Genomic DNA, 14,603 nt, shown 5'->3' with positions numbered 1-14,603 from the left:
AATTTTCAGAATTCTGGCTGCGATGTGTTACATGTTTTTGTTGTTCTTCTTATTATGTTTCTATATTTCACCGTTAAATTGAACGAACTTGAAGATTATTTCACTATAACTTTTGTTTCCTTATTTTTTATCATGTATGTCTGTTTTGTTCATGACGTAGTTTCCTTTGTTTCTGCGCCCAATATTTACATGGTATTTTCGGGGATGCGGTGTTAGTTCTAGTGATGATTGTCTCGTCGATGTGAAATTATCTCACTAAAAGAGATTAAGCGTCTTGACGCAACAAAATTGTAAAATGACCGTCTGTGGACCAAAATTAAATGTCTAAATATTTACAAAAACTTGCCACTTTAAAATATTTGGACTCGTCCTCAGAGTAGGACGCAATGTGACCCATTGGCACACACACGAGTATTGGCTTTTAGCATCGAAGTTGCCATCACATTTGTTGTCCATACTTAGCTTTAGATTTACACACATTCATGGTGTTCTCAAACTGTACGCATAACTTTATAATATTGGATGTCTCATCGGCCGACACTGCAGGTGCAGTTTTAACTCTGAGGTGCCGCTTGCTATCAGATGCATAAGTAATTACTAGGGCCCCAACCAGGCTGCTATTATCTCTGGTGATTCTTATCAGTAGTAATTCATTAGGAGATGCTGACGGCTCCCCTACCTGAGTGCCCGTGCTTTTTTTTTTTTGTTCTTTGGGGGCCAGTTTGTGCCCGACATGTTTGATTTAATAATTATTTTCTGCCTATACTCGAAGCTTTCAATACTAAGTCAAATTCTGGCTTGTTGGATCGAAATTTCTGATATATTTCCTTTTACTTGCTTTTTTTGTTCTTTGGGGTCCAGTCTGTGCACAACATGTTTGATTGAATAATTATTTTCTGCCTATACTCGAAGCTATCAATAATAAAGTCAAATTCTGGTTTGTTGGATCGAAATTTCTGTTATATTTCCTTCTATGTCATGGAAACTACTGCTGCAATCGTTTGTATACGTCTTTTTGTTATTTTATGCTGTTAAGTAAAAGTTACATCAGCTTGAATAGTTTTATACTGATAATTCATTATAGTTTGAATGTGATCATCATTGTTTTGCATCATCAACTTGGTGAGCGACGTATGTATTCACTAATTAAAAACGAGCGTTGCGGGAGAACTGATCGTGAAGTGCGCAGAATATGAACGGCTGGGGAGGTTGGGGAGGTCCAGTTGTTGTAGTGCCCAGGTGTGTTGGCAGTGCCCAGGTGTGTTGGCAGTGTCCAGGTGTGTTGGCAGTGCCCAGGTGTGGGAGGCTGCGTGTGTTGTAGGAGCTGAAGGACTCTAGGAGCAGCAGCAGCAGTCGAGGCCAGTCGCGTCCTACGCGCTCAGTTGACGTGTTGCTGTGGTCGAGCGAGCGCCGTGTCTCAGCTGCTCGACCGTGTGCTGGGTGCCCCCTTTCCTCTTCCCCTCTAACGCTATCATGGCTCATATTAGCCCACATCTTTGATTAAATCTAGTGACTCGAAATGTTTTGGAAGAATAATTAGAAATCCGCGATCAATTTCTCTTTCTGCTGCTTTTTTTGTTGATATTTTAAGTGCTTGACTAGAAAGATAAATATATTGAGTTGTGCTCTATAAGCGAACCTCCTAACTAGGCGGCTCATTGATCTCTTCGTAATGCCAGGAGCGTTCGATTTTTTTGGTAGGTTTGAAACTTCTCTGCGCACCTACAATAAAGATGCTCGTCCCTTGCCCGAGTGTCCACACGGCGTGCACAGCCCCGAGGAGTGTGGCTGTGATCGCCACCACGAATGCAAGAAACCGCACTGCGCTAACGACATCCCTCTTGATCCTCTATGCAAACTATCACAAGGAACACCTTTCGGTGTGCCGGTGTCTATGTGGGGCTACCACAAATGCTTCTCTGGAGGATGTGATTCAACGGATACCATCAGAGGTCCCAGTGCGATATCTGGTGAGGTTACCGAGAGACTTTATTCTACGCCAACCCGATCATTTACCGCTAAACTTCGATCGGGATCTGTCTCTGTGCGGTCTGTTTCTACAGTAGCTCATGACGACCTGGGAGAGACGTCGGACGATAGTAGCGGCGCTTGCCTTACGGAAAAAAGTTTGGAGGAGTCCACTGGCTCGCCCTCCAGTTCACTTGACTGCAAGGATGGCACCAACTTCGTATCACACATCATCACTGCCAATCCACCAGGTAACCACAATCAGAGCAGGAATGATGGCATCTCTCTGTCTCCGTCTAGGCGCTCTGTTAGTGCCAGAGGCCGGAGGACAGTATTTCACCAAAGAACTTCGGAAGCGAACAACACCTGCAGGCGCTCTCAGTCATCGTGCGCAGCTCCGAGTATGAAGCCCAGGCTTGGCTTTGATCGCAACGGCGGCCGTTTAAACGAAAGCGACGTTACAACTTCAAGTGAACCTCCCTCATCTCCTGACGCTTCCCCTGCTACCACTCCTGCTTTGACTCCGCGTCAACTGCTCTCACCCAAAAACAATGTTTCTTCTGCACAAACCAGACCAGTTGGGTCTACTCCTAGAGCCGCTGTAATTAGGCCTTCAGCTGTGTTTGCCGGTGGTCGATACAAAGTTAAACCTGTTCCTTTGAACAAAAGTGCCAGTGATGGCGTCGAGCGGCTTAGGGGGTCATTTCGTCGCGGAAAATGTGACGGCGTTGTGAACGCTAAAAATGAAACTGCTCCGGCCACTGTCCCGTTGAAAGACAGACAAGTTATAGTGGATCCATTTCTAAGATCTCATTTAGCAAGATTTTCATCGGACTCTCGAGTGGATGAGTTATTGACTCAGGCGCACATGGTGTTGGAGACCCTGACTCCCGAGCAAGACGCTAGTGTTCGCTCGCACAGATCTCCCGATGTACCGGGGTCTCCTGTGCTTCAGCCCGTCCGCAAGATGAGCGGGGAGAGTTACAAAGATCTCGCCAGCATCATTTGCAAGAAGATGGAGGAAATGACGCTAGCCCTGGTAAGTGGTGCCGCTGCTGGACAAGCTTATTGACGGGGAATTTTTTATGGCTCATCGGAGTGTTNTGACGCTAGCCCTGGTAAGTGGTGCCGCTGCTGGACAAGCTAATTGACGGGGAATTTTTTATGGCTCATCGGAGTGTTTTGCGTTGGCCAATCGCCTCCCGGCTCGTAAACTTGATTCTACTATATCGTCTATCCACGTAATTTAAAGTTTGAGGTTAATTGTGCTTTAAAGTATGATGGTATTTCTTCACGCAGACTGGACGATAGCTACCATATCATATTGAAAGGACTGATACTGGTCACTATCTATCCATCGACTTAAGTGTATCTGAAATGCAACGTGTCAAAATATTTTTTCATCTGTCTATTGAGTACTAAGATCATTATATTCTGCTCAAATAGCAACAATATGAATTTAAAAGCAAAGATAACACCTAAAACTTGGCTGTTGAGAACATTGTAACTTCTTCTGAAAAATGTGAATTTACTTGACTGATGTGTCAATACTAATGGTCAATTAAATTCACATCTTCATGTAAAATGTATGGAAGACCAGCTCTATCATCAGGCCCAAAATTCAGAGAATACTAGTACAATCAGTGGAGAAAAGCCAAACTCTTTAGTGACTATTTATTTATGGGCTGCATTGCAGAGCTAGTAATGGAGCACATTTTATTGTTGTTTGACCTCTTAAGACGCCTCTTCAGTAGCCACGATTCTCGGACAACTGCAGGGGCCATACTTTCAAAACTCGCTAAGTAAACTTGAGTACTGACGCTCTATTTTCATGTCTATGATTGGTGGATTTCGCTTGAAAGGCCGTCAATGATTGGCTGATGAACTTACGATCTCTTAACTTTTTTTGAAAGTATAGGCCCAGGTCTGCGAGTCGTTTGATTATTATCACAGTTTACGATGGACTTGTGGGAGGGCGTTAGCGTTCGGAATTATCTATTGTCCCGAGAACTACTGCAGTTTATTTGTCCCATATAAACCCAAAACTCCAGTTCTGACTCGTGTATATTTAAATTTAAAGACAACAGTGATGGTGTTATTGGTCCTTATGATGGTGTTAGTGGAGTTTTTATGCGAATTCAATAGATCTAATTCATTTTAATAACTTTTTAATTGAATTAAATCACGCAAATTCTTATCAGGTCGAATTTAATGTGGTATAGCAATGAGCTGGTTATTGCAATCATTTCTGCATACATTATATTTAAATTTAATTTAAGTGGATTGCCACAATTGTTTCCTTCTTTATCATAGTCAATTGTAATATGATGCGTTTCGAACTCGTTGTCATGTTGTAATAATCTATTTAGAACCACTAATAATTTGTATCGTCACCTTCTGGTATGTTTTACTTCAAAGTTATGAAAATTTGAATGAGAAAAAATTGTCAAATCATCCCTACTTTTATTCTGTTAATTTAACATACAGATTCATTCTAAAGTTACATATTCGCATTATCACTAATCCAAAAATTTGTTGTGCGAATCAAGAAATTCCAGCCTCAGGATTTGAAATGTTTTTACACCGTGAACGAAAGAATCATCCCAACTTTTATTCTGTTAATTTAACATACTGATCCATACTAAAGTTACATATTCGTATTTTCACTAATCAAAAAATTTGTTACACGAATAGATCTAAACTGTTTTTACGCAGTGAACAAAAGAGCCATATAAGAGCATGCCATATCGCTGAGCCCCCCCGGCTTGGCTGAGCCCAGCGATATGGCAGGGTTTGCGGCAATTGACCCACGGTGTTGACGCAGTGTAGTTCCTAGGCTCCGATGTAGTTTTTCCGTAGCTCAAATGGCCATCAGGGCCAGCGTTTGACCCGTCAGGAAGACGTCCGCGTTTCTCCTCTCAATGAGTCTATACTTGGACGCAGAAGCCGAGGTCGAAGCCTGACCATTTGCTCCAAATAAGGAAGCTGCAGTCATTTGTCTCGCCTCTGCCGTAGTGCCGCGCTCGTGCGCACGACACTTCAGGGGCCATACTTTCAAAACTAGCTAAGTGAACGTAAGTATTTACGCTCTATTTTATTGTCTATGATTGATGGATTTGGCTTGAAAGGCCGTCAATGATTGGCTGATGAACTTACGATCTCTTAACTTTTTTTGAAAGTATTGGCCCAGCTCTTTACGTTGCTTTGGGTGGTATGCGCCAGATTTACGTATCTTTACGTGTTTATTGCTCCTGTTTTGCTGATGAGCATCCAACTCGAGCCATTTAGATTTCGAGTAAATCATGCTTGCTTGCTGTCGCAACACAAAGTAACAATTCCATTTCAACCTATTCAGATTGCCTCAGATGGAAATTTCAAGCATACTTTGTACTATTCTATTTCTTAGAACTGAATGCTTTCCAGTTTTATTTATTCTTAACTAAATGTAATTCTAAGCTGCAAATCGAGAAAGCAATTAATTCACTCACCTGCCGACCGCTAAAGCGATTGTTGTCTTGCACGGTCGCTGGGTCACAGGGTACGAAGGTCTGCCGTGACTAAGAATGTGTAGCCTCGTCTACATTTGTCTCGTGATGGCGCACTGGAATGCCCCGAGTGGTTTCCGAGCCGTCATTCTATACGATGCTATCCAAAGCCTTAGCATTGTGCGTCTGTTTAATTCCTCCTTTGGCACCCTAACGCAGTCAATATATCAAAGGCTCCCGTGTTTATTTTTTCAAAAGTATCGTTACCTCTGGAAACAATTTCGGTGTCAGACTTGGTGTTTAGTCTGAAAGATTTCTACCCATGCATGTGGTCAAAATCTTGTGCGGTATGTAGCCTGCACACATGCACAGCCAGTGTTATGCGCCCACGATGCTCTGTGTTTGCTCTCTCTGACTTGCCTATAATGAGTGATCATTACCTTAGTTGAATCTTACGTTCTTGTCGACATTTTGCGACAAGCAATGTTGTCTATTTGTATGTCGAACGAGCATTTTGCCTTAAATGTAGCCAATAATAATAAGATTTCACCTTGAATAAGGTTCCTCATGAGCGCGGGGCATGCGCGATGTGTTGCAATATACTTGCTATGTGGTATCACTTTCATTGTTTGTTAACTAATATATTGTAATCGGATGCCCGGTGTCCGACGAGCGTGAAGAGCGTGGCGCTGTCATGCAGTAACCCGAGGCGTTATATCGAACCTTGTGCCTCCCTCCTGAGCTGGAGCTCAAGCCTGATGTTTCATCACCTGCCGTTAAATTACTCAGGAAATTCCTCGTGCTCATTCAAGTATAATGTTAAGAAATAGTGGCGTGTCTAATGCAAAGTTTTTAATGCTTTGACTCTTTCTGAGAATATGTGTACCGTTCACACGTGAATTCTAACACCTAGGCTCTTATTTTGCAGTTAGTTTTCTCTAGGAGTTTTTTTAAGGGGGGGATTAGTTGTAACGCGCATATTTGCGAAACATGTGGTCTCGCATTATACTTCATCACTGTCACGAAGCTTTTTTTTACTCGTGAACATCATTTCCATGGACAAGGCGCTTTCCCTTCACTCAGTTATGTTTTGTGGATAAACTTTTCCCCTTAATTGGCGTGTTTCTACTTGAGCAACGCATTTCATTTGGTTGACCAGGCCGTGCCAGTGATCTCATCCTTATACTCACTGGCCATCAATCCAGTCATGACTGTAGGGACCGAGCTCTAGTGATGGTAATCCATTACCTTAACGGGGGGAGCTAGTGTTTAGCAAGGAGCTGTCGCATTACCATGACCATAACGGACCTGTCACTGGGCTGTGGCGTTCACACTAGCCTTTTATTGTTGTTACCAGCCTTGCCGTATTGTTGCCACGAGCCTTTTATTGTTGCCACCAGTCTTGCCGTATTGTTGCCACGAGCTTTTTATTGTTGCCACAGGCCTTGCCGTATTGTTGCCACCAGCTTTTTATTGTTGCCACAGGCCTTGCCGTATTGTTGCCACAAGCCTTTTATTGTTGTTACCAGCCTTGCCGTATTGTTGCCACAAGCCTTTTATTGTTGCCACCAGCCTTGTCGTATTGTTGCCACAAGCTTTTTATTGTTGCCACCAGGCCTTGCCGTATTGTTGCCACGAGCCTTTTATTGTTGCCACATGCCTTGCCGTATTGTTGCCACAAGGCTTGTATAGTTGCCTGACAATATGAGAGTGGCAAGTCGTGGAATGTGGCTAGACGTAATCCCTGCCAGACTGTTGACCGTGTGCATGCCTCTGGGGCGACATGCCGAGTGTTTTTTGCTTCTGTTGTCGAGTGTTTCTCCTGAAACGTTATAGTCGGCGGGTGAATTTCATACAACCCAGGAAAATAAAAAGTTTTATATTAATCAGCTTATTTTGTTGCTTGCTTCTGTTTTTCTTCGTTGTAACTCGAGCCTCAAAGTCGTGTCTCCGTCATCGATTATAATCACGTTAATTTTTTAGGGGTTGAAAATTTGCATCAGGTACTCCGTACGATCGTATATTTCTCATTATTTTTTAAGTAATACTTCAGGAATCCTGTTGATTTATTTATTAATTGTCTTCCAATTTTAAGATGAGTGATCGATATCTGAGGACAAATTTGGTTTTAGCAACCCCCGAGTCTCCACTCGATGTTGAAGGGCTTCCGTTCAGACATAGGGTCTGGCGGTTCAAACCCCCGCTGCCGTTTTTTCTTGATCAGGTTTATGTGCCAAATAAGGCGAGTGTTTGGCCAAAATATGTGGAGCAGAACGAGCGCGAGATCAGCGCCGGTCCATCTCTCGCTGCGATCCTTAATGACCTTCTTCAATTTTTGCAGTTCGTTGAGACAGACTTGCTGGAACGTGTGTCCATCGTCTCTATAGATGATCCAATAGACTTACTGGAACGTGTGTCCATCGTCTCTATAGATGATCCAATTAATATCGTCATTCTGGAAAGCGATAGAATTGACAGACGAACGCGATAGTCTAAGATGGACGTTCTTACATCCGAAAACGGCCTTTGGTAACGACACAATACTTTTAATTTCCAGAGTGGGAATTTATCCTGTTAGTGTTCCTATATTAAGCATTCAATCGTATGCAAATACGTTCATATAATCACGTACGATGAAACAGTAATGCTTTTAACAAGTTGGTTGCATCGTCTGCTAATTTCAATTTATATTTGCTTATCGTCAATAATCCTGCTCTTGATTGTAGTCCGTTAAATTTTATTGTGCGGTGTAAAGAAGCTGTGGATGAACAGGTTATATGACTTGTGGGTCCATCTGGCCGCATAGAGCACCAGGGCAAAAAGTCCACTATTAGTTGCTCTATTGAATGTGTTTTGCTGTTGAGTTAGAGCTGACGAATATCGATATTACAGAGCGCTTCATTATTGGCCCTTTTACGGCAGCATCTGGTGCTTCAATGAGATTGGATGCCTTCACCAGGGAGTTTGTCTTCATGGCTCGCGTAAGATTCATGGGTTGATTATCTGATATCACTCCGGGGCAAAAAAATTCAGAGTGTTCATTATGGCAATTAGGAGATTCGTGTGGAGTGTCGTGCATTGATTGCTTCTTCTGAGAAATTCAAGTTTGTTACTGGCTAGCCGAGATCTGGAAATTGGTCAGTTTGGTGTTGTTCTCAGAGTTTGTTTCTTAATTTACGGAAACGTGTTTAAGGCTGCCTTTGACAAATGTCTACTTGCTATTCAGCGACGTAAATTGGTTTCTTGAGTTTCCACACATTCTGCTTTCGACGCTCTATGGTATAAAGTGTGTTTTTGTATGGCGAAATTCATTATTATAAATAACCTCGAGCAATCTAGCTTATGCGAACTTGAGAAAATTTTTAAATTTTACCTGACATATTCTAAGTTGTTCGTCTAGTTCTCTCAATATTTGTGTTTCTATTAAGTTTTTTGTTGAAGATTGCGGTGCCGTTTCCTGAGCCGTGAGTCCAGTTATGTTGGTAGGTTTCTCTACATAGCTACCATTGCTGGCACTCTGAAATGAGGACCTTGGTATGGCTGATGAGTTACTGAAACATTTCTTGGCATATTATTTCCGAGATCGGAATGCTGGACCTGCTGCATGCCTACGATAGTCAAAAAAGTCAGATAGTCTGCTGAATATAGAAGCCTATGCAAAAATATTTGCCTATGCTTTAATTTTATTCCTATTCTTTTTATTGCTTGAATTTATTTACCTAGAACATTACTCCTTTTTGACGAAATTTCTTACGATTACATACCGAGATACGATAAAAGGTCCATAATTAGCTGTCCACTAAGTATACCGTTCTTAATTTTGCTTAGCATGGCCTGATAGAGATATCAATTGTCCGATTTCGACCAACTGCCTCGATCTCGATGTGCTGAAAGCTTCTGATACGACCTGAAATTATGAGCATTTCACGTGTTTTTGTCTCGATAGAGAGATACATGATGTTAAATAGGCTCCATTAAAGGACAAACATCCATTTTCTGATCGTTTCAGCTGCTCGATGCATTAACAGGCTCTGCTAATGATGTCATAATATAGAGTTTGGTGTTTTTTTTCTGTCGAAGCATTAGCATCAGTGATTGCCCGGCGATTGTTGCTTGGAAAATTTTACTGACTTCTTATTCTCAAAATTTATCTGTATTCTACCCTCAGTATTCTCACGTCAATGAATACAGAGAGAACCTCTGTATTCGTTCTTCTCGTGTCTTCTAGAATTTAAACCCTCACGAGATTTTTATGATTTGATTCCGGGTTCATGGTCTCCTTCGATTTTTTTAATTTTGTCCGGCTTCATCAGAAAGTGTACTGCATGGATCTTAGTCATCAGGCTTTTAGAAAAAGCTCATAATTTCTTACATCAAAATTCATTCCCACACGGCATTCGCTTCGTGCGGTGCGAAGTTCCCATGCTGTGAATCCCGTGATACAAACCTCCTTGTGTTGATTGGACGCTCACGTTCGTAAGTGTCTTGCAAGACTTCACTTCTCGTCAAACTTGGTAGATGGCAGTTGATTTTATGCCTTATTTCGAGCAGAAAATTCCCTCCACGAGTCCGTGGCTGTGAATGTGGCTTCGGTATTTCGTGTGGAGTTGAGTTCTGCAGTGCATGCAATGCTCGTGCGTGCTGTATATATCACGTTGTAATCTGGTCGCGCGGACAATCTTTACGAAAAACTTCATTGTTTCTCGATTTGGGCATTTGTGTGAAAGTCGCGTGATAAAAGTTTGCAGTTATCTAATTCACAAGCCGTTTTCATCAAAGTTATCCGCAATGAAAGTGGCCTTCAAATCGGTCGTATATTGTTGAAAAGTAGTGTTCTTAGGATTGATATTTTCGTGATACTCCGTGTAAGAATTTGACTTGTTTTCGTTGGGATATGTTTGTAAGGTTAAACTCCACTAGTTGGTGCTGCTATTTCGGGCACACCACAGAACGATGGATAAATTGCTTTATCGTTGCGCCGTTCTAGCTCCAGATTGCCCATGCAGCAAAGCCCAATAATTGCCCAAATTGTGCTTCTATGGGTCTTCTTAGTTACGTATTGCTGTAGAGTCCGATTGCACCGTAGATCTTCTTGAGTCTTCCAGTAAAGAAGAGTTCATGCCTTTAGGGTGTAAGAGAACCTTACTTACCTACAGCAAGCTCTGTTGTTGAGAGATGCTCAACGGCCCCAAGGGAAGAGGCGTTTACTGCTGAACTGTTCCCTGCAAAGTTGATGCATGACAGCCTTTTGTTCGTATTGACCTCTCGGCGATTATTCACATCAATTCACATCCTGCACTGGTTTATACTTCTGATCAAGATATCATGTGAATGCTCAGTGTCGTAAAATTATAACAAAGTAAGCATTTCGATCTTATTTATAAGTGATCACTTTCTAATACCTTGTTATGACACCTAGATAGATTATAGTTCGTGTCTTCTTATTGTATTGGAACAATTAAGGAGTACTACCGTTAAGTCTTGTGAATGTTTTGCCTCCTGGAAATGGGGAATTCTCTGGTTTCGCGAAGAGACGCTTATTTGCTTCCTCATTATTAAGGGCTGCATTAAAGCCGATCCTAAGGAATGGTATCCTTGAACCTGCTTCCAGTTGAGTGCTATATTAAGGCCGCACCTCACGAATGGTCAACTTGAACCTGCTTCGAGTTAAGGGCTGTAGTAAGGCCGCGCCCCACGAATGGTCAACTTGAACCTGCTTCGAGTTAAGGCACTTAAGGGCTGTAGTAAGGCCGCGCCCCAAGAATGGTCAACTTGAACCTGCTTCGAGTTAAGGCACTAAAGGGCTGTAGTAAGGCCGCGCCCCAAGAATGGTCAACTAGAGCCTGTTTCGAGTTAAGGGCTGCAGTCGCGCCCCACGAATGGTCAACTAATTAAACATTCTTCGAGTTAAGGCACTTAAGGGCTGTAGACCTGTAGTAAGGCCGCGCCCCAAGAATGGTCAACTTAATCCTGCTTCGAGTTAAGGGCTGTAGTAAGGCCGCGCCCCAAGAATGGTCAACTCGAGCCTGCTCAAATTACGATGCCATCAGTCTCTGCACTGCGCGTGAGACCCCTCCTGCTGCAACCTGGACATCAGCTTTATAGCATCGAAGGGAGTCCGTGCCTCATCTACTCGTTGTTATGCTGAACCTTGAATGTTGTTATTACTGTTTTTGAAGACTTTTCTAGCTGTAAAATTTCATTCAGTTGTCATTTGTTCTCCCATCGAATTTTATTATATATTTTCAATTCTAGGTTGGCTTACACGAAGTATGATACCATCGTTTTCAGACATCGATTTATTATCAGTAATTTTAATTGCAAATCAGATGAATAAGTCGTGTATTGAATAATAGAACGATGAAATAGGTTAAATGTCACTTAAATATTCCGAGATGAATCTACAATGATTCACGAAACCAATCCCATGTTCTTGGCGCATCGTTAACAATTCCGTGACGTTCTACCGTGCGCGCTTAAAACAAACCCTCCTAAGCATTGTCTTAATCAATCCAGTGGTCAAGAATAAAATTAGGTCTGCTCTGCCTAGCCCCTCCTCTGCATGAATGGACTCGCCACCTTCTACGGCTCGTGCTGGACGCGTGTCGCATCGATCACTCGCCTGCCTGCTGCTTGATTTGTACCGTGCAGCGATATATTTCAGGGGTGTTATTGGCTATGTCTCCTCTTATCTTAATACATTTGTTTTGTCTACAAGAGCTTATGATTTATATATTATTGCGCTTAAGACTTTATATATGTTATGCAACGCTCTGCATGGTATCAGTTATATCCTGTGCGATGTATCGTGTGGTTTCAGGCTATGGCGCTCAGCTTCATTTGATGACAGTATTTCTCATGCATGGGAGTCGTGTATATTAATTCGTATAAATTTGACGATGGCGAGTCACCACTAGTTCTCACCTATTTTATACGTTTTATTTATATTATTTTTCGTGTTGCTTTCTACGTGAATTTATTTTAAATATAATGAAGTTAAAATACCACACAACCATTATTTTAAAATATGTTTGGGCTCTTATACGAAGAAAATTAATTTATTTTTCAGCCTACATACCTTGTCGAGCTGTCTGAGGAAATTTCACCTTCAGATCCAGATCCCGCTCTCTCAGTCTCAGTTTTTTGAACCCGTCGAGTGCGATGTGCTCTTCTTAGAATTTTGTCGGCACGAGCACCCCTCGGAAACGCTGGCATGTCTATCCCGTTGAGCGGGTTTGTGTAATTTTTACCCATTTATAGCCAACAGCCGAGTGAGTCGTGTGGTCTTAATTCAAAACTCCGAAAAATGACGGAATTTTTTACCATAAACAAAATCTTTGAGATATTGAGCTATGACAAGAAATTGTTACGCGCGCTGATGCCTGCAAAAGCCGCCTTTTTCGAAAAAAAATATTGGCATGAATGTTCGTCGATTACCAATGGCTGACAGTTGGCCGCCGATGAAACACTCTTAATTTATCGTCGAGGTGATATAGATGTGTTATTCGTTATTGATGCAACGCCTGTCCGTATGTCGGGGTGGCTGGCCCGTTCGAGGATAACTACTTTGCGTGCGTTGAGGTCTCCTAACTATCGAGTCTCAGATCTTCCGCGTATGTGGAAATTTTTCGTCCAAACTATGACATTCCGCTGCGTTTGAGGAACGTTGCGTGTGGTCCTTATTTATGCCCACCCAATAATCGAGACGTAGGCCTATAATTTCTCCAACATCCATCATATGTTGGCTCAAGTAAACGTTTGCTGTTAATTTTAAAGTTTGCCTCGTCAACTGTTTTCTCTTTCAGCCGCCATTAAACTATATGATTTGTCATTACGGGAGAGCCTCTTTGATTTGTTCTATACGCAATTGACGAATTAGAGTACAAGAATTAGTCCTTTGCATTTGAAAACCATCATTTTCGTTACGTGACTATTTTTATCTACAGGATTTTGTTACCAATATCGTCAATGGAACGTTTTCATGCTTGGACTTTTACAGTTTTCTGTATTCAAATTTACCAAATATTTTTTCTTTTTAGTTTGACCGAGTCTAGTTTTTTTCTTTTTAGTTTGACCGAGTCTAGTTTTTTTTTTCTTTTTAGTTTGACCGAGTCTAAATTTCGACAAGAAGTTTATTCACCCCAAACTCCGTCTTGTCTTCTTCTGGAAATGTTTGCTTAGCTGTTAGTTGACCTGAGCTCTTAAGTCCCCTGTTGGTTCTGGAGTCTGCCGTCAGCCAGAGCCAGAGGCATGCGTGTGTGCTGCACTTAACTGGAATGACTTGTATACAAATGGTACATGATTCTCTACTGACATGAATCGTGATGATTACCTATGTTTTTTATTCGGAGTTAATTGTATAGAATGTTTGCTTTAAATATCCAAGACTAAAGGTCTCGAAAAAAAACATTTGATTCCTTTCTTAGCTTCAACGTGAAAGATTTTACACTTTACAGGTTCACTCCGACAAAAATTTGGCTCCATGATGTTCCTAAAAAATGTTGTGTTGGGCTGGCTTTATGGTTTGTATTTTTGTCACCTCAAGTGTTCGGTATGCATTTAGTCTTCCCTTAATAAGCATGTCTTAGCTCATGGGACGTCAGGAACCAGCCTATCGCATTTTATGAGGTAATTAATAAGAGGAGTCAAATACAGGCATCCTCCTTCATTCCTGGGACTTCTTTAACGTGTGAAGAATCTATTAAGAATTGATTAGCTGATCTCGAAGATTATGTGTGCCTTGTGCTGCAGCGACCGCTGGTCCTAGGAATTCGCGCTATATATTCAATGATCTTCAAGCGAAGATCAGTTGAAGGCCTTCTGTGTTAAGCCCTACAAAACTCTTGTTTGTTTTACGCCTCTTATCATACATTTATTGTTCTGTTCTCACAAATCTTATCTTAGATGACAATTCTTCAGTCTTTGTTATGATCTCCTGCATGAAATCATTCTATAATGTGTTTTTATTTTGGTTCTCATGAATCCCGCAATTTTGTTTCTTTTAAGTGTCGTCGAGCTTTTGCCTGTCTCGTACTCTGTGATGCAGGCAAGGTTTAATGTTTGCATTTAAAAGAAATTGTTTTTTAAGAATTCTGATTTGATTTGCTTTCGTTTGCGCGCAGCCTAAGCAGATTCTCGAACCTCGCAATG

General features: G+C 41.7%; 1 protein-coding gene across 1 annotated transcript in view; it reads left to right on the top strand.

Annotated features, from left to right (window-relative positions):
- Window positions 1-1,395: 1,395 nt before the first annotated feature.
- Window positions 1,396-14,603, top strand: part of LOC125178635 (unconventional myosin-XVIIIa-like) — a gene marked incomplete at its 3' end in the record, with an annotated part of 90,461 nt that continues 77,253 nt past the window's right edge. The window contains 1 exon segment of the mRNA XM_047882860.1: window positions 1,396-3,007. Within this exon segment, the coding sequence (XP_047738816.1) occupies window positions 1,673-3,007 (1,335 nt within the window).

The sequence above is a fragment of the Hyalella azteca genome, unplaced genomic scaffold (assembly GCF_000764305.2).
Source record: "Hyalella azteca isolate HAZT.00-mixed unplaced genomic scaffold, Hazt_2.0.2 contig11473, whole genome shotgun sequence".
Taxonomy (NCBI): domain Eukaryota; kingdom Metazoa; phylum Arthropoda; class Malacostraca; order Amphipoda; family Hyalellidae; genus Hyalella; species Hyalella azteca.
Note: the sequence above shows the minus strand (reverse complement) of the source record. Positions and strands in the feature narration are given on the sequence as shown.